The sequence below is a fragment of the Amblyomma maculatum genome, chromosome 4 (assembly GCF_055883805.1).
Source record: "Amblyomma maculatum isolate TAMU_Amacu chromosome 4, ASM5588380v1, whole genome shotgun sequence".
NCBI classification, from domain to species: domain Eukaryota; kingdom Metazoa; phylum Arthropoda; class Arachnida; order Ixodida; family Ixodidae; genus Amblyomma; species Amblyomma maculatum.
This window is the reverse complement of record NC_139347.1, coordinates 168,254,370-168,274,752: the sequence shown is the minus strand read 5'-3', so window position 1 is coordinate 168,274,752 and position 20,383 is coordinate 168,254,370. Positions and strand designations below refer to the sequence as shown.

The 20,383-nt window shown below is 47.8% G+C and overlaps 1 protein-coding gene across 1 annotated transcript in view; it reads left to right on the top strand.

Moving 5' to 3' along the window:
* The window catches only part of LOC146193454 (uncharacterized), a 127,172-nt gene that overhangs the window by 8,726 nt on the left and 98,063 nt on the right, over positions 1–20,383 (top strand). The window contains exons 4-10 of the mRNA XM_084600555.1: positions 5,892–6,126; positions 7,079–7,123; positions 8,220–8,328; positions 10,510–10,613; positions 15,844–15,992; positions 16,584–16,703; positions 18,660–18,873. Of these exons, the coding sequence (XP_084456681.1) occupies positions 5,892–6,126; positions 7,079–7,123; positions 8,220–8,328; positions 10,510–10,613; positions 15,844–15,992; positions 16,584–16,703; positions 18,660–18,873 (976 nt within the window). The remainder of the gene's footprint in view (positions 1–5,891; positions 6,127–7,078; positions 7,124–8,219; positions 8,329–10,509; positions 10,614–15,843; positions 15,993–16,583; positions 16,704–18,659; positions 18,874–20,383) is intronic.

Here is a 20,383-nt window from a genome sequence, read left to right as displayed (position 1 = left end):
CTTGCTGTGACGGCCGACGGGCGGAAGCTGCCACCATACGTGATCTTCAAACGGAAGACTATTCCGAAGGGAAACTTTCCCCGTGGCATCCATATACGTGCACAGATGAAAGGGTGGATGACTGCAGACCTGATGGTCGACTGGATCAAGACTGTTTGGGGAAGAAGACCAGGAGCATTTCTGCTTCCCTCGCTTCTGGTTTTGGACAGTTTTAGGGGTCACCTTGTGGGCAGGGTGCGTGCAAAGCTGAAAGAGCTGCGCACGGACATTGCAGTCATTCCTGGTGGCCTGACTTCGCTGCTGCAGCCTCTCGACGTGTCTTTGAACAAACCGTTCAAGGACAACGTTCGACGACTTTATGCTGAGTGGATGGCCATGGGCCAGCATGATTTGACGCCGAGCGGAAAGATTAGAAGGCCATCCGTGGAGATGCTGTGCTCGTGGATCACAGAAGCGTGGAGCAGTATCCCCGACGAGGTAGTGGCTAAGAGTTTTAAGAAGACAGGCATATCTAACGCTTTGGATGGAACGGAAGATGACTTCCTGTGGGATTGTGAAGATGCTCCCAGCGACGACACTGCCGTTTCCGATTAGTCGTGCAGCAGTGAAAGCGAGGATGGCAAGGATTCAGACTTTGATTAGAGTACTGACGAAAAAAATAAATGGGCATTGTGCACTCCATGTGATGCTTAATGTGTGTGTTTATTGCGAAGGTAAGCCTTACTCAGCTTTTATTTTTGGTTGTAATCGAGATATATGTTTTAAGACGTCTGACCTGCAACTTGTTTGCGTTTTTGGTGCTCAAAAATTTTTTGTAGAAAATTTACCCCGCGTAATGATCGCACCCCGAAATTTGCGTCAGTATTTAAAAAAAAAAAGTGCGATCATTATGCGAGTAAATACGGTACTCGTGGACACAGACCGTTTTAGTGCCTAGTCAGTACTTTAGTTCATTTGTGACTGTAAAGTGGAGAAATGTTTGCATACTTCCATTTGATTGCACTGTAATGAGCTCAGTCATCCGTAGTGATTTTGAAACTATAACCAATAAGATGGAAGTCCCTGTTTACAGTTACATCTGTTTTTTGGCGAACGTTTGGCCAAATGGGCATGGTGCCAGTGTGCCTCTCACAGCTGCCACTTTTGAGGCATGCCTGGCGGTAAGAGACATTATCTTTTTGTCAAATCTGCGTCTGTTTGGGAATAGGGTCCACAGTGGCATGTAGCAAGTGGTGATGTGAAAACAGCCAACCTCGGCAACCTGGGCTCATCTTTGCTGTGCAAAAAGCATTTTACCTGTGGGTGGAAAAAATGTGAATGTATGGCACAGAAACTATCGTATGTCTTGTCTATCTTAAGACGGCATGGGCAGTTATCATCGGCAGTTATTCTTAAAGTACAGAGACACACATTTTCCGTTTTGGTATTTTTGCTTTAATCGATCTGTGATAGTTCAAAACGGGGACTGCAACCCACGAAGCCCCAGCACAGCTCAATTAATTATCAAGGCATTTATCATGGTCAGTTTCCATTTCAATCTCTCAGAGCACGAGCGTGCGTCACTGTTAAAAGAGGCGAGAATGCCACACAAGTGCCCCTTCTGGCAAGACTGGTGATCGCTTGGACACAGTCTAATGGTGCATGTGGGTAGTGCTTTTTTGTTTGCTTGTGATTGCACGGGCAAGGAAATATTGTCGTCGAGCAGCGCTTAAGTGTAGCTTTGACGCTGTTTCGCCTGATGACGTGGACATTGCTAACATCACCATACACTTTGGTTTTGTCCCACTCGCCAGCTACTCAAGCAGCGAAAGCTTGGTTGATGGCATGCTGGGACTGTCAACTTGTAACACATGTTGAACAAAGGAACTGATTATCGTTAAGATGCTGTCCTCTCAGCCTTGTTTGCCAGCTCTGTTAGCAAAGCTCGCATCTGGAAAAATGTTTCAGTGGAGAGTGTTAGTATAGTGCAATCTGCTTGGGATCGGCTTTCTTGGTGTGGTGCTACAGCGCAGCTCTTGTGCTCACGCGCTTGTCTCGACGTGACAGGGCAGAAGGGAAAGGTAGTCTACTGTGGATAGATCAAGGACTGGATATGTTTAATTATTGTTAGTATCCAATATTCAGAACATTGCCTTACAATTACTAATGCAGTAGTACAGCATAATGATGTGATCGCATCTCTTGAACTTCTGTTGGGTGGCATAGTTAGACACATCAGGCAGCATGCGGCCTTCACCTACCCTTTCTCTGGATAGCCTTCTGCAGTCTCCTTCCACATGTTGTAGAGCTGGATCTGCTGCAGACAGGGCCTCATACACCTGCTGAGAGTGCTAGTCACTTGTATACAGTAAACCCTCGTTAACTCGAAGTTGTAAAATTCGGGAAAAATTTAGAGATAAGCGGAGTTCCGAGTTAAGCAAAATGCCGAAAATTTCTGGTGACAATCCCTGGCGATCTGTCACGCGCTGCCGCCGCCAACGCCTGTCGTTGCCGCTGGTGCACACCGCACGTAGTGACGGGACTCTGCAACAGAGAGGTGCGTTTTCAGCGCTGCTTTGTTAGCGCCCCGTTGTCGTTAGGTCAAGGGGAGTACAGTTACACTATATCACGTTCCTAACACTACACAGCTTGAAATATAATAACACTGATTAATTTTTTGTACCACATCACGTTTAAAAAAAAAAAAATTGTCGCAGTACAGCAGAGTGCTGCTACACTGCAATGCAGACTGCAAGCAGTGACTTTTTCATGCTCCTTTAGAAAATTAACAATATCTAGCCACACTAGCATTTTTATTCTCCTTTACTACCCTGCCAAACTTTTACTGAATTGTATCGATGCACTCATATATGCACGGATCAGACGAAGTGAGCGTCTGGAGGTTCTTCGCTCAAACCGAACTAAGAAAACAAACTTCGCTCGCAAAAAAAAAAAAAGAAAGCCAGTACAGAAATTGAGTAGCCCAAAGCCTTCTACGATTGGCTGCCTCGTGAGCTGCATCTGGGTGACACGCGAAATTTTCTAAAAGCCCAAAACCTGAGCGCGACAGCGACAAGGGAAAATGCTTTGGCGGTCCTCGGCCCACCGCGCCCGTCGACGCTCCTCTGCACAAGGGGAGCATTTGTAATAAACGCTAAAGAATTCTCGAAAAACTGAATTTTATTATTTTTGAAGGAAGGCTGCTTGCCTGCTTCGCGTTGGCATTCGGCCCGACAAAGCGTCCTCGAGCTGCTAAATGCATTGCATAAAGGCCGTTTCACATGATGCGATTCTCTCTGCAGCAGTGTGCGATTTCAGCCTCACAGCGACAGAAGGGCACGACGCTCCCGTTGCAGAGCGGCTGCGACAGACTTCCAACATGTTGGTCGCACGCCGCTCTCGTCGCAGCGATCGTTGCGAACGAGACAGCCGCCAGCCAATGGAATTCAGCCTGATGTGATTGTTGTACATAGTAGCGTACAAAACGAAAAAGTTAAAAATGTCTATTATGCATAAAGTGCTTTTTATTTTGATAAAAAACAAATACTACATTTAATCTTATGCTTGTTCTACCTTTATTGTTGGTAAAATATGATGGTGCCGCCGCTCGTGCCGCACCGACAGAAATCGCTGGCGCTGCAAGCATGTGAAAGGGCTATTGCGATTGGTGCCGCAACGACACTGCAACTGGACTGAAATTTTTCGTCCATGTCGCATCATGTGAAACAGCATTAAGCCGTTGGCCGCCGCCGCTGCATTCAACTTTGTTGTGGAGCAAGCGTTGCGAACACCACATGCACAACAAAAGTCAAAGTCAGCGCTTCGTGCACATAGCGCGACGAACTCGCTGAAATGCAAAATGCCCTGAGGCAGTAAACATCGCAAAAAAAAAAAAAGAAAAAAATCGCTCTTGCCGGTATGCACGTGCAGAGGGCAGCTGACCGAACCACGCTGAACTGGCTGCCCGATAAGATCCATCTGCCCCCGCGCACGAGGGACGCTCACGTGACTACTCCTAAGGCGAAAGGCTGTGTCCGCGGGGATTTTGTGTTCGAACATGACCGCGTTTGGCACTTAGTATAGGAGCAAAGCGCTCGCTCGGAGCCCCATGACCTTTGCCTTCGGTCCTTTCGGTCAAAATTTCGAGATATCCGCAATACCTTCGAGATAATTGTTGGCTAATACATAGCACCTATGGGAGGTGAAGGCGCGGCGTGAAAAATTTTCGACTTCGCCGATTTTCCGAGATATGCGAGTTCGTGTTAACGAGGGTTTAGTGTAATTCTTTAAAACTCTAGTGGTCAACCTTGCTTGCCCATTTTTCACGTTATCGCTGCCGTGTGATGCGGCCAATCTTGTCGATTGAAGGCTGACGGCGGCTTTTATCAGGACTGCTTTATTGCCTAATGCATGGCAGAAATCAACTGTGCATTAATGTTCTTACGAGTTGATTATTTTGATGGTTTACTAGTAATGGTATTAGATCTCTTATGATCAGTGGTGGCTGGCCACGAAGCGCTGGCCACTGTGGCTTCGATGCGAAGCAGGCTGGGCCAGTGCATCGGCATACGCTTCACTAAGTGCACTGCTAGCATGGAGGCACCATATTCTAGCATCCAGGTTGACAAGCTTATATATATCGCAGTTCACATAATGAATTACTGAAGTGCTTCACAGTTCCTTTTAAACGTTTATGTCCAGGATCGACGGCACATTTCTTTGAGGTCCACATTTGGGTGCCGCAGCAAAAGTGTGCCAGCCGCATGTGATCATAAATTTTTTTTCCACAGTACTTGATGATGGCATAAGCCAGCCGGCTGTGAAGTATTTCAGTGATGAAAAAAAAATGGTAGTGTTTTAACATTAAGCCGAGTGGAGTGTGTGAAAGCTTTTCTGCATAGATAGAAGTTGACGGAGATGACAACGTGCAATGCACAGCAGCATATGCGTTGCAGGTAAAAAAATAAAGTAGAAGGGTTCAACGCTGCTGAACCGAATGTGGGGCAAAAGCATTAGCTGCGAGTGACCAAGCGTTCTTCTTCCTCTTCTTCTTCGCCTTCTTCTTCATCGTCTTCATCTTTGCGACTGTTCAAGGTCATCCGCGGCATACGCGGCGAGCTGACACCTGGCGTAATGTTGCTTTCGTAACAAAACTTGGGATGATGGGCTGCCTCAGTAAGCAGGAGGTTCTGCACTGCTTCCCACGAGGAGTTCCTGGTTTTGAATCCCAAATCAACTTGAAAAGGCTACATTGAATTGTCCCCGATTGTTCACACTTTTTCACATTGTTATCTTGTAATAAAATTGTTGTTCATAGCGCATTACATTTGTTCTGCGACTCCAGTTTTTTTCCTTGCAATGCAAAATGTTTTATTCAAAATGCCCTTTATGCCTTATGTTGCGGTTTGTTATGTGTTGTGTACAGCGTGTGTATCCCCCCTCCCCCCCTTTTCTGTGTTCGTGCTTGAGATATGAGTGCACAGTGTAATCATGGGAAAAAAAAAAATATATATATATAGGGAGGGGGTTGAAGCTCTAATGGGTCTGGTAGGGCATAAACGTAAAGGAGGTGATACACGGTGGAAAATACAAAACTTAATCCGAAGTTTCGGCCGGGGTCCGGCCTTTGTCAAGGAATGTAGACATTCCTACATTCCTTGACAAAGGCCGGACCCCGGCCGAAACGTCGGATTAAAGTTTTGTTTTTTCCACCGTGTGTCACCTCCTTTACGTTTATGTATATATATCCACCCTGGGCCAACAGTATCAATAAATAAATAAAAAAACAAAACTCAGCCTCGACGGGTTGTGTTGCCCGAGCTCGGCGGAGGCTTTGCACGAGGTTCATGGCTAGATTTGACGGTGTTAAATATGCCTTTGCATTGAAAACTGGCTCTTCTCTCTGAACGCAGGCCACCCACCTTGCTCTAGTGAGTGCCGAGGGTCTGGGGAGCTTGAGTGGAGGCTGTGTAGCCGTGGGCACTGCAGATCGCTCCCTACTGCTGCTGGACTTATGCCTGGACAGTGATCGACACCGTTCACACGAGCGGAAACCTGCTGGCCTCCTGCACCTGGACAGTGCTTTCTGCGACAGGCAGCTGGGCTTCCCTTCTGGTGCTGGCATTCACGGCTGCGTGCACTTGTGCAGTGCGTATGCACTTTGGTTTTTCCCTGGGGCCGTGTTTGGTCTGGGAACGGGTGAACAAATGCTGCACTTTGGAATTGCTGGCTTGGAATGAGATTTCTCTAGCTTGTTGCTAGAGAACACTTTCAGCAGTGTGGCTTCTAATAGACCGTTTCACAAATCGCAGCGCCGCGCTATCCCCTGGCGGATCCGCACAAAGCATGATGGGAGAACGGAGCGATCGCCACCCGCCTCGGCTGCTGGCAAACGTATTGTCGTACTGTGCCGCTGCTTTCTGCTGTCATGCGTCCTCTCTTGCGCATTGTTGGTGCTTCCTTGCAAAATGCAGCAAGCCCTGTATTGCTTTGATGGTTAACTGCTAGTCTTTATGCAATTTTTTCGTGGCTTTTGAAACGAAAACTTCACTATGCCATGTAAAGCCAAGATCGCCATGCGTGACACACGCCGCTACAGCGAACGTGCCGCAACCATGGCAACGAGCTGCTCCAGTCACTGCTCGGGTTGCCCATGGGGTGCTGCTGGGCCCCAGATGCGTGCGTCGGCACGGAGATAGCGGAGAGGAGAAGGGTTGTTTTTGCACTGCGCATGCGCGCGCTGCCACGGGGAGCTGCAGTGGGCGAACACCGGACTTTTTTGTGTCGGCTGATGACCCGTAAATTTAGAACGCAACCCCTAACTGTACAACACGATGCAAAGGAATGGTGGGCTCAGTGTAATTTAAAAAAAACTGCGGGAAGCAGCATGCGCAGCAAGGATGTCGAGATGGCAGAGAAAAGTTCGCCTGAGAACTGGCAGAGTCGGCGAGACATGAGCACGGCAGCGCTCCGCTTTCCCGGAGGGCTTTGCACGGCCGCTTGGTGGCACGGCGGAATTACTGGAAAGGTCTATTTCACTCAATCCATAGTTTGTTGCATTATAAATGGCAATTGCTTATGACATTCTTTTTTTTTCCAGGCCTGGATGACCTGGTAGACACAAATGGAATGTCCATGATGGAGGGTGAGTGTCTGTTCCCCCTTGTCTTATCACGCCTCAGAGCAGTGTGTTTAAATGCCCACATTAGGTGGGCAGATGTGGCGTGGCTTTTCAGTCATTGAGCTTTCATGTTGAGTCTGGTTAGCTGCATGTTTCTCTCCGGCCAAGAAAACTGCATACTTCTCACCCCCTTTGAGTTGTGTAAAGGCGAGAGCGGCTAATTAGTCGTATGAGGCATGTGGGCTGTAGGGTGGAGCATGATATGGGAGCCGTGGGATTGTACAACACTGGGTACTACATGATTGAAGGAAGGCCAGGCACATACGGTTAAACCTTCAAAAAGAGCCGGAATCAGAGAGTTCTTTGAAGAAGTGGGCAGCAAGCTTGGATGCTTTTCAATTCAAGATTGATTAGAATCAAGAGGCCATTGTTGTTTGTGATGTCTTGAGCAGATAGAAAATATACCGCAGATTCTCAAAGGCGAAGCAGTTGGCACGTGGAAGTTGCTAAAAATGTTGGATCAGTGTCGCTCTGTGGTCCACAACTTTCATAGTTCTCATATGTTGCCTCCAGTACTGAATGACATAGCAAGTTCAACAACTTTGCCTTGATGCCGATCTTGGATGCCATGGCTCATATGTGCTGTCACCCACCTTGCCATGGGGTGTGGCTGCTCTGGTTTTTCTTTTGTAGTCAACAAGAAACGATCATAAGGTTAAACAATCATTCGGGTTGCGGCCCCTTAGAGGAGATTATTGCTGAGTCTTTTACCAGGTAGAGATCTCCACAAATTTATAGCACCGTACCATTGCGCTTCTGCTGACACTTCAATGTTCAGCACCATTGGTCATTTTATGCACCTATTCGAGAAAAAAAAAAAGAGCTTTTTCCATATCTATGCATGTCTGGCCCACCAGGATGAAATGCTAAATTAGTATTATTGTGGTTATTGCCATTCCAGGATTTTAGATGTACTACTTGGCTGCTTCGTGATAATAGAATTTTTTTAATTTATTATTTTGATTCAAAAGCTAAAAGCTTCCATTTACCTTGCTATGATGACCATATGTGCCTTTTAACTGTCACACAACCATCGTGGCTGGTCTTCTCCTGCACTCAGAGGAGGTGGAGCTGACATGCCTCCAGTGGTTTCCCCAGCTGTCCTGCCTTGGCATTGGCTTGAACTCCGGACATGTACACCTCTGGAATGTGCGGACTGCCTCCTCCAGGTGAGTCTGCTTTTCCGACCTTGCCCCTGCTGCTCTTGGTGGCATCGGTTGCTGGACACCTTGATGCAGAAACCTTCTTTCAAAGGGGTGAAATGAAGATGCACCTTGCAGCTGGAAAGAATCTCGTGTAACATATTGCGTAGCTGCTTCACGGCTTGCCACTTGTGGAGCTAGAAAAACACGCTCACTAGTCTCGTTGCAAGCGTGAATAGACAAGGGCAGCACTCATCACATGCTGATCTCCCCTGATGTTACCATTGTTCTTCTTTCATCCAGTCACACACACACACACGCATGGTTTCACGTTCCGGGCATGGCCATCGCTGCTAGCAGGTGCCTGCAGAGCCACCTGACTTCTCCTCTCTCAGGCCGCCCTCAAAACTGACCACCATAACTGCTACTGGCAGGAGTGTGCCATCTTGTTGCAGTTAAACCTGGATTCATTGTAATTACAGTCGAACCCGGTTATATCAAACCCGGATATATCGAATTTTGGTTATATCGAACTCGTGGAATATCCCCTTAAAAATCCCATGTAAAAGTATAGGAGAGCTGCGTCATATATCCAACTCAATTTCACCGGTTGTTCAATATATCGAACTCCGCACCACGCACTGGAAGGTGCGCCTTTCTCAAAGACGATCGCATCACCCTTGGCCGTTTGCCGCGTGACATTTTCAAGCCTTGCGCGGAAGGAATGAGGGGACGGTTCGGCGACAGCTGCTCTGGGCAGCGCCGCGCCCATTCCCCAAAGGCACGCGCATCTGCAGTTATGGTTTCCCGTGCACCAGCACATGACGTTTGCTAGCCATGTGCGTGGGTGTGCCCATTCTTTTGCCGAGCTATCTCTCTCCTTCAGCACGCGCTACGCATGCGCCAAGCCAGCTCAGCCCGGTTTCAGACAGACGTCTGACGCTTAAGCGTGTGTTGCGAACACCCTGTGCGCGGTGGCTGACGTGGCTCTCTCTCTCTCTCTTTTTTTTTTTTTTTGCGAGGGTCATTCATTTTTATTGGTATGCTGTACGCGCGGCGTAGCGTAAGATATGGCGGTTGTGGACGTTAAGAAGCGGCAGGGCTTGTTTCTTTTTTTTACTTTTTTTTTTTTTTTTTTTTTTGCGGGAGTAGTTTATCTTTGCATGTATGAATCAACGAAAGCGCACGGTCAGCTGCTGCGATCATGATGCCCGCTCCAAGTGCGGCGTGATAAATCGGACCAGGCTTGTGCAATCAAGCCATCACGGGCACTCTGTCAAGTTCGCTCCCGGTCACCGCAGGAGCTATCAAAAGATAAACGAGCCCTGACATTATCACTGCGCAGCATCTTGGCACGCTGCCAAGAAATGAGCTGTGGATGAGAGGACCCAAACGGAGTGACGCGCACCATCCACATGCAAGCGAAAACGCTCGCGATTTCTGATTTCTGCCGCGGCGACACAGAAACCTTGCCGCGGTGGCTTGAGCGGCGAGAGGGACGCAGTTCCAAGTTTGAAAATTTTTGCTCTGTCGCTGCCGCATTGTCGCTGAGATCGCTCAATCGCTCACATGTGAGCAAGCTGCCTTAACACTTTTTTTTTTCTTTTTCAAATTCTCGGGTGCAAAAGTGGAGGGTGGGTATATTATGCGAGTGGGTTGATTACGCGACAAATACGCTATTGCTTTTTCGCATCGTAAGTGCCGTCACAAGCCGATTTCTGTATATCGAATTATCAATATATCGAACTATTTCGCGATCCCCTTCGAGTTCGATATATCCGGGTTCGACTGTACTGTCGAGCCCACTTATAATGGCCCCACTTAACACTTTCCTGTCCGTGGGAAAAGTGATGTTATATAATTGTGTCATAATTTCTTTTTTCTTTAGCAATTTGTGCTTTTGGCGACCCTGTACTTTGCTTTGGTTATACAGTGTTCTGAAACTTTATCGGAACAGTCTTGGAAAATTTTCCCACTAGTCGAGGCGGGAAAATTCTCCAAGACGGTTCCGATGAAGTTGTAGAACACTGCATATACAATAGCTGACCTAAGAATCCCAATCCGCACCTATTTAAATTTGCTTTTAGCGCTCCAAAACATTTGCTCAAAAATTTTCCCCACCCCCCAACTTAGCATTAATTTTCCACGTAAAGTGCGAGCATTATGCGAGTAAATACGATATTAACTGCACATGGCCTCTGACATCAGTTCCGGCTGCGCCGATCGTGGAGGCCAAGAACTGCCCATGCGCAACTGGGATTGGTGGTTCGGTTTCAACCAGGGGGAGAGGCGCGCATGCGCAGAGCAGCCTTGTGAAAAGGCAGATTCGATATATCCGGGTTCAACTGTACTTTTAGTTCATTGAGGGGCTTTATGGTCACCAACTTTTCCTCTTCCCCACACCTTCCAGAACTATGTGTCTCCTATTGCCGGCATCTGCATATTGCGTAGCTTATACAGAGTTTTGACTAACATCAGTGACTGTGCCATGCAGTCTCACCTGGCTGACTTAGGTCGCGAAGCTTCGCAATTCTGGATGTTGCCAGGCAGCATTTCGTGGCCGCCACAGCGCCGCCAACAATTGCTGGAAGGCTCAATCTGCCGTGCCTATGAACGCTGCTTAGGCATCTGTTTATCATCTGCATTGCCTGTACACTACAGGAACAGACTAGAGGAGATCATGTGCTCTTCTCGCTTTCATTCTAAGTGCCACCACCTTACACTGCTATTGGGCCATTGTGGAGTGTCGGCGCTTCTTAGCTAATTGCAGATGATATGAAGCAGTGACATGACGTCGACGGCACACCTCTTAAATCTACTTTTCGCCATTTCTTTCCAATAACGATCTGCAAACCTAAATATTCTGCATTTCACACTGTGGTTGTAATAATGGAATGGCGCATGCCGCAAGCACTTGACGCATTATACATCATTCGCCATTCCATTAGTTGGTGGACTTGAGGGAAGCCGCAATGAATGCAAAGTTTACTGCCGCAAGCCATGAGACATTCTGCGTTAGGGACTGCAGAAATGTTTCCCTTTCTCCACGAGATGGCTGTAAAAATTTTCATGCTGATTTCCACAAAGTATGCATTCAAGCATGCATTTTCCGGGCTTGTATAATTGAAAAGCAAATATGGAAACAGGATGAATATGGCTGCGGACTTAAAACTCTAAGTGTGGCTGCACTATGCATTGATAGAATGTGCAGATTGAAGTGACGTGGCATTTTGCTTGAACATTCCTTGCAAGAAAGCAATGAAAGGTACTGTTTCACACCTCGTGCTGTGTTCGCGGATAATTTATACCTCGTCTTGTGGTTTCCTACGTGGACATAAGCCACCAACCACCGCGGGTTCGAGCGTCGCGCGAGCCGAAACCCCGATCAGCCGTTACCACGCGCACCCTGAAACACCGCAGCGCGCATTCAACCTCCACCGGGAGGAGAGCACTTCGCTGCAAGGACACCAACCTCCAAGTTCACGAAGGAGACGTTTATTGAAACGCCATCCTCCAGCGGCACATACACACACACACACGCACACACACACAAAATATACAAAACGCACAAGTGACACGGAGTGCGCCGCAAGCACGCAAGGGCGTGCTGTGATCTCTCTCTCGCAGTGACCAGAGGGTTCCTTTGAGAGAAAGTGGGCAACCACCGCAAGGTACGCCTGTCGCGGATCGTTGGATCACGATCGACAGGCCCGAGTTGCGCTCTCAGGTACGACCCGGAGCAGACGAACTCGAGTACACACTGGTCTGCGCGGACAAAGGCCGGCAGACAAGAACAGTAGCGTACGCACCTTACGATGTCTCGGAGGAGTCTCTCTCTGGGCCCCGCTCGGAGGGTCGCGCGAGCGCGGCCCTCGAAGCGGTGCCGTGTTCCCGCCAAAAGGCCCCAATGAGAACAGCCACTGGGACGCCAGGGCGGAGCTGTGGCCCGAACGACAGTGACAAGTCGTCCGAGCCCCTCTCCGCCGCCTCAGGCGGGAGAAAGGGAACGAGGAGAACAACTGGGAAGCAAGCGGCGGCCGCGCAAAGGGCAGCCGCAGCAAGCCCGAATCCCACAGCCTTCACCCCGCCCCATCACTTCCACCAATCCATAAGGGGACCCCACACATTTGTGGCTGAGAACTGCTGATGTAGAAGAATTTGCTACATGGGTGGTAGTTGCATGCAGACTGCTAGATTGAAACTGTATTACACAAATTGTTTCACAGAGCTGGGTTGTCATTTGTCAGTATGTCTCATAATTTGGCATGAAACAATTCCTTGAGCACCTATGCAGTATGTAATGCAAGTGTTCATGAAAAGCTTTTAACACTTTCCTGTCCGCGGGAAAAAGGGTGGTTTTTGGGTAGTGTCATTAATACTTTTCTTCTTTAGCAAAACTTGCTTGGTACAGGAGTGTTTAGTATCAAACTGTAGAGGAGGAATTCTTCTTCATAATGGTCTTAGTGACACTCAACATATTCATTGAATAAGTGGGGGAAAAAAAAATACCTATCAGCAAAACATTGTAATAAAAAACAACACAAAAGCATCAAAGTTTCTTGATACAAATAAAACAAAAAATTTCAAAATATACGTTTTTTTACAACAGGGACCAATGCAACATTGCAGCAAATTCCAGCTTTCTGTGTACAGTATTTGCTGAGTTTGGAAAGAAAGCAGTAGTCGAGGTCGACTACCCCGAGGTCAGCTCCTGGCTGTCATTTAGCAGAAACCACGACTCCCTACGCTACCGGTGGCAAGTAATGCTACTACCTAAAAGACGTCACCCTGCAGATAACAGTTGTGACCTTCAGTACACTTATCTCTTCCGATCAGCGCGCAGCAAAAGGGGAAATTTTTGAGGAGTGAACGGAAAACTTATCGAGGCCTGGCTGTCTGCGTTCCGGGTTGGTTTGACATAGTTTCGCTGTCAGTCCAATAGTGGCACGGGCAGAGGCTCTTTATTTTTGTTTAATTTTACATACCTCAGCATAGAATATGGCAGTCCTATAGTCTGAAGAGCTGAATTTGTCTTCCGAGTCATCATTGCTGCTGTTCGCATCCAAAAACGAGCTTTCCAATGCGTCAACTTTTGCGGAAACACCCGTTTTCGCACAGCAGGAGCGTGCCACGTCTACGCCATGATGTAAACTAGAAGCGCCGATCACCTGGCTCCGGAAACCATCTGGATGGGCGTGGCCCGGCAGAAAAATTAAATCAAAAGCAAAACTGATAGGAGGGCTCTATCTCCCACTGAACGACGCCATTTGTCAAGGAGCGCTTCGAAAGCAGGAAAATTCGAATTGTGAAGCCATCGAAAGCAGAAAAATTCGAATCATGAAACCATTGATAGTGGGCTATCGATGGGAGTAGGCGCGGACAGGAAAGTGTTAAGAAATTTTTCTGTAAACAGCTTGCTCCAAATGCATACCATTTGTTTTGCTTGATGTCAAGGAATTCAAAAAAGGTAAAATTATCACCCTGCCTAGTGCTGAAGTGGCGTTAGGTGATCTAGGATATTGAAGCTGCCATTTCCAAAACAGGAACACAAACTTTTCTTGCGTTTCTATAATGTGGCAACTTCAGTACTCAGTAGCATAGGTTGTATTATAGGCAGGTGAGCAGTTTATTCTTATGGCATTTCTTGACGTCAAGGGAGACAAATATTTTAGCAACTTGTCTGGAACAAAATTTAAAACGTCCTGCACAAAAGCCCACACAGCATGTTGCATAAAGTTGAATCACTTATATTTAGAATCTGCGTGCAATATAATATATATACCCCAAAGATTTCACAACGGCAATTCAACAGTGAAAATGATTTAAGAAGAACCAACTCCCATCTTATACCGCTGTCACACGGTCATTTCGAAGGCCCTCGAACTGTCTGTCAACTTGAAGGCCTTCGAAAGCTGCCACATGGGCGTTTTCAATAGACATTAGTCGATAGTCTATCGAGCCAACGGAACAGCTCAAGACTATCGAAATCTCGAAGGCCTTCGAACGTCGCGCAACGTTGCTGGTGTTGACCCGAGGAGCGTCACACACACACGTGCACAGCGCGTTTATGATATAAAAGCATGAACGAGCATTATTATTTTATATCTTTGACACTGTAGAATATTAATATCCATAATAATTTTAAATAGCATCACTCTTTTTTAAGGCGCATTATTTCTCTACTCTCTATCACTAACATGCACCGCCGAGAAAAGCAAACACAATGAAAAACACAGCCATATGAATGCCAGCGCGTTAAAAGAAACAAAAGTTGTCCTTGAATAGCAACTAAACACCTGCAGTTGCTAAACAAAAAAGGTAAGTTCTATTTTATTTTGCATTTATAGAGAGATTTTAGTTTTTTAAGCAAAACCGAAAGCAACGATAGTGCCACCCACAAAAGTTTGGCGCCAAACACCACAACTATTTCAATAGTCTTCGAGTTTTGCCGTGTAGCAGCGGCACAACTCCTTCGAGTTCAAATCGCGATTGAAAATCTCAAAGGCTATCGACTCAATCACCTTTGGAAATGACCGTGTGACGGGGGTATTAACTTGTGTTGTGTTGTGCAAGAGATGCCAAAACGATTTTTTTTTTTTTTAACTTGGCTAATGTGCTTAAAATGTGTGGCCTTTGTATAAAGTTTAGATCCTTTAGGGCCTGCTCCTGAACTGTGTGATGGGGGCGTTTGTATCATCTGTGGCGCTCCTTGGATAGGGAAGAGCCATAGTCAGGCGGGCGTCGCGAGGGGGATGCAGGGGGTGCGGTCCGCACCGGATGCAGCGCTCGGGGGGGGGGGGGGGGGGGGTGGGGGGGGGGGGGGGGGGGGGGGGGTTGCAGCTGTGCAGTGAGAGAGAGGAAGGGGCAGAGAGGTGAAACGAATTGTGTAAAGACTCCAAAATGCATGCATTGGTGCTGCTGAGACACTGACTGGCAAGTGTGATCTTCTCGTATAACAAATTATTCTTTATTGTGTGTAGTGCTTGAAAACACATACCTTGCTTTACGCCAGAGACTCCACGCCGTTTTAATGTTGGGACTGGTACATGTGTGTACCGCACCCGAGTGTGGGGGGACCCTAGCGGCGCCACAGGCCGTAGTTTCTAAAAGTGATTTGCAATGCTGGGGTCAGGGCAGCTAGAAATGTGGAAAAAGGTGGCAGGATAATCTGTTAACAGAACTAAGGCTCTGAAACAGCTGATTTTATTAAAAGGGGGGGGCTGTTTCTCTTTCTTTTGATGAGTGTTTCTGCTGTGGCTGACTTGAACAGTTGCATATCAGTTTATAATTGTTATATTTCTTCAAACATTTTTGGGTGATCTCCGCGTCCACTTTTCATGAAGTTATTGCCAATATGGTAAATTTATCATTCTTTCATTACGCAAAAACAGATTTTGTGCGGCCGCTAACATAGTCGTGCAAGAAATGCTGAATTGCTGGAAACTAGGGCCTTAGCAGTTACATAACATTTCTGTGCGTTTGATGTACTTGGGAACCAGTTGTGCGGGATGAGCTAAAGTAGCGTGGGCCGCCTCTTTGCAGGGATTGGTGGTAACCCCCGGGCGACAGACCTTCCAGTAGTGGCCCTGGCATTGCAGGAGCCTGAGAATGATCCCCGTTGCTGCTGCTACCTGTGGGTGGCTCATGGTTGCAACCGTCTCTGCAAGCGCCGGCACCTTTGTGACCACCTCGTGAGTTGAGCTTGTGGCCTCTTGGCCACTACTGGCAGTCTGTTGGCATGCGCTAAGCATGTACTGGCAGCTGTTCAGGGGGCGGCATGGGCTATGAGAGCTGCGATACGGTTTAAAGCAGATTGCGCAAATTTGTGCACAAAGGAAAAAGCCTTCAAACCAAGACCAAGATGGCGCCTATCGGCTGGCTACAACGCCATGGCACGCGTGGCAAGTCCAAACAGATATCCTCTTTTGGGACGCATTTTGTGGCTGCGGTGGATGTTTTTAAAGCCTGTTTAATCGCATTTTCCCGACCAAATTCAGTGTTTATAATTTTATGGTTTTAGAGTACAGGTGCTTGAAAGGAGAAACATTTAGAAAATGAAATTTGTTCAAAACTGATCTTCTTAACCTTTTCCGGCCGCTCTAAGACCCACGACTCACCTTAACTTTCATTTTTTACGTATCTGTCCAGTCACTGCGAAGCCTTAATTCAGTAGTGCATTATTTGCTTCCATATGTCTTCGGTGCTGTTTTTGAAACAGCCGAGTTTTAGGAAGCGTGTGTAAGTTTCGCAATTGCCAGTCTTGAGGCTCTGTTCTCAGGTAGGAAGCAAGTTACCTCCTCTTTGTTTTTCCGAACAGGGCCACTTCCTTCTCCTCCGCAACCTTGCACACACTGAGCTTCCAGAAGAAAAAGCCCGGTCGAGATGGGCACCACAGGTACAAGGTCAGTCATTCCTCCCTCTTGGTTTGCCCTGTGTGAAATGGCTCCTAGTGTGAGTGGCATGTACTTGAAGTGTGTGTGCCATATTTGTCTGGGATATGCGCTAGTGCTATGCACCTGGCTCAGCTAACCTGCAGGTGTAACCACTACTCGTAATACTGTGTCAGGGCTCATCGTACTATGTCCTCATGACATCATTGCATGGAGTGCTGTTATTTACTTGCTCATTACCAATGCTTTGTTCAGGAATATTGTTTTGAGATATATTGGTATCTTGTTGTTTTCCCTTCTGCATTCTTATCGGAAACTAGCTGTGGGGAACGTCTTTGGAGGGGTTCAGGTCAGGGCAGGATGTGTGCTGCTCAGCTGCCCCTAGTGAGTGGAATAGCACAATTGTGTCTAATGACGAATGCCACCAGAGGAAGGAGGAGAGCAGCTCAAGGGCCGAATCCACGAAAGAGTTCTCTTTGGAACGCTTTCGCTTTCTCTCTCGCCGCCTCGCTCCATTGGTCGTGTGTCGCCACCACTGGCGGTGACGCCGTTGAACGAAGACGGGACCACAGATTTCGTTGACGTCACAAGACATGTCAATCAAATGAAAGTGAACGCGTTCAGTCACTGTGTGTGGAACTTGGTAAGAGCCTTTCGCTTCAGCGCAAGAATCATGCCGTACGTGCCCCGCGTCGCCCCGCTGTTGTTCGCAGTGCTCAGCAAATGTGATCGGTGGCTTCGGTGGTCGCACACACATGACGATCCTTTCGACATGCCTGACGACGACTTCCTAAGGTACTTCAGACTATCGAAGGGGCTTGTACGCCGGCTATGCGAAGAGCTAAAACTCCACCTTGGCCCAAAGAGCAAAAGCGCGCTCAAAACAGAGCGGAAAATACTCTGCGCGCTGCGGTTCTTTTCTACTGGAGGCTTCCAGGCGGCAGTCGGCAGCGAGGCAACTATACGGCTCCCGCAGTCGTCTGTGAGCCGGACAATTTTGGCCGTCGCTCAGGCAATCGTGCGTGTTGGCACAGAGAAAAACTTTGTGTCGTTTCCTTCGACTGCTGAGGAGAAGGCCTGCGCCAAGGCAGAGCAACCAAGATGGGACCACCCATCTGCCCCCAGCATCCATCCTGCCCTTCTCCCCCCGATGCCTACGTCAAATTGACGTCACGGTAAAGTGAACGCGTTCCAAAGCAAACTATTTCGTGGATTCGGCCCCAGGTCTTTAGGATTGCAGTACAGCAGAACCTTAGTGATACGATCTGTTGAATGTAACTTCATGCTACAGGGAGCTCTAGAGAGTTGATAAACTATTGTTTATTCTCAGCATGGGCAGGTATGTGTGAACTGAGTGTTCAGTGTGAATGGGCAAGTTGGGGCATGGAAAATCTGAAAGATGTTTCTTATATGTCCCAGCGGATTGGTGTAATGCTGGGGAAAGAGCAGCTAGCATTGCTCACGTGGACTTCTGAAAAGAGTTGAAGATGTCCGTGGCTTCTGCAAGACAGCATTACCGTGCTTTTCTGGAAGCTAAAAAGGAGCAGGCAGACAAAAGTGTGAAGCAGCAGCAGAATAAAAAGCGAGGTCTCTGAGAAGTTATCGAAAGAAGGAAAAAAAATTGGAGATTGGAAGCGGCTGTTGTCGAGTTGAATGCTTTTGCGGACACCAATGCCGGGAAGGCAGAAGCTACCAGTGACATAATGTGGATTGAGGAAGGAAGTTCAAAGAAAGAAAGCTGAGCGTTCATGAAATGTTCAACTAATGAGGAGGAAATCAGCTTTCTTGGTCTTGTGAGAAGCCTCTTGTGCTAGCAATGTTAGACGTGAGATGTAAGAAATGCTTCTTTAACAAAATTTTGTGTTTTTTGGTCCTTGAAGAAAAATTGTCGTGGATCCTTGAAAGTCTTTAAAAATCCTTGAATTTTGGGGCTTAAAACCAGCATGAACCCGGAATCCATATGTGCAGGGCTTGATTTCTTCCCGGCTGGTGTTTGAGTACCTGCTGGTGCCCGAAATGGTGCCTGGCATGGAAGCTCTGGGGCGATCACAGGCACCGCTGGACGATGGAGAGACCCTGGGATCACGTGTGCTCTCATTCCGAACGGCACCTTCACCTAGCATAGCGTGCCCGGCCAGTGAAGCACCTTCGTCACCATCCAGCATCACCAGGACAGGCTATGGTGAGTCTGAGGGAAGAGAGAGGACCTGCATGAAAGCATCTACTCTTTTGCTCGCCCAGCACAAAGGCCACTCGGAGCTTCCCGGGGCAGCGTTGTGCTCACTAGCTCTAATGTTAGCCATTGCCGCCACTCTGTGCATGTAAATAGTCACAGCAATCAGTAGTTCCCACTGATTCACAGCAGTGCCCATCAGCTGACACTAAAGCAGTCAGCTGTCAACAACGGACCTTGTTCTCTGACTTTAGGCCCTCAGCCATTGCTGCTAGCTCTGAATTTGGCATTTTTGTGCGAGGACGAGCTTCAAAAGATTTCACATCTTCCCGTGTTTCTATTATTGTGGAAAAGATGGTTGTGTTGTACGTAATGTCCTTGTGGGATTGGTTTAACTCACCGACTCGCTATGTGTTCACAAAATGCTGCAAAAAATTTGATTTGTAGGGTTTTATTGATTTGTCAACAGGTGCAGATTGCATGACCACATTGTCACCCTGCTGTGCTCAAGTTTATGCAGTCGAACCTGGATATATCGAACTCGAAGGGGATCGCGAAATAGTTTGATATATAGATAATTCGATATACAGAAATCAGCTTGTGACGGCACTTACGATGTGAAAAAACGACACCATATTTGTCGCGTAATCAACCCACTCGCATAATAAACCCACCCTCCACTTCTGCACCGAGAATTTAAAAAAAAAAAAAATATGCGTTAAGGCCAGCTCGCTCACATGCAAGCGACAAGTGGCAGCGACAGAGCGAAAATTTTCAAACTTGTTGGAACCCTCTCGCTGCTCGAGCCACCGCGGCAGCTCAAAACAAGATTTCTGTGAGCGTTTTCGCTTGCATGTCGATGGCGCGCGTCACTCCGTTGCGGTCGTCTCATCCACAGCTCATTTCTTGGCAGCGTGCCAAGATGCTGTGCAGCGGTAACGTAGGGGTGCGTTTATCTTTTGATAGCTCCTGTGGTGGCAGGGAGTGAACTTGGCAGAGTGCCCGTGATGGCTTGATTCACAAGCCTGGTTCGATTTATCACGCCGCGCTTGGGGCGGGCGTCATGATCGTAGCAGCTGACCGCGTGCTTTCGTTGATTCATACATGCAAGAATAAACGACTCCCGCCAAAAAAAAAAAAACTGTCGCTTCTTAACGTCCGAACAGCACAACGATAAGAAAGGGTGACTCGGGGAAAAAAAAAAAAAAAAAAGACAGAGCTGCCGCTTTTTATCGTCCGCAGGCACCATAGCCACGTCAGCCGCCGCACGCAGAGAGTTCGCAACACACGCTAAAGCGTCCGACGCCTGTCTGAAAATGGGCTGAGCTGGCTTGGCGCATGCATAGCGTGTGCTGAAGGAGAGAGATAGCTCGGCAAAAGGATGGGCACACCCACGCACATGGCTTGCGAATGTCATGTGTTGGTGTGCGAGAAACGATAACTGCAGATGCGCGCGCCTTTGGGGAATGGGCACGGCGCTGCCCAGACCAGCCGTCGCCAAACTGTCCCCTCCCATTCC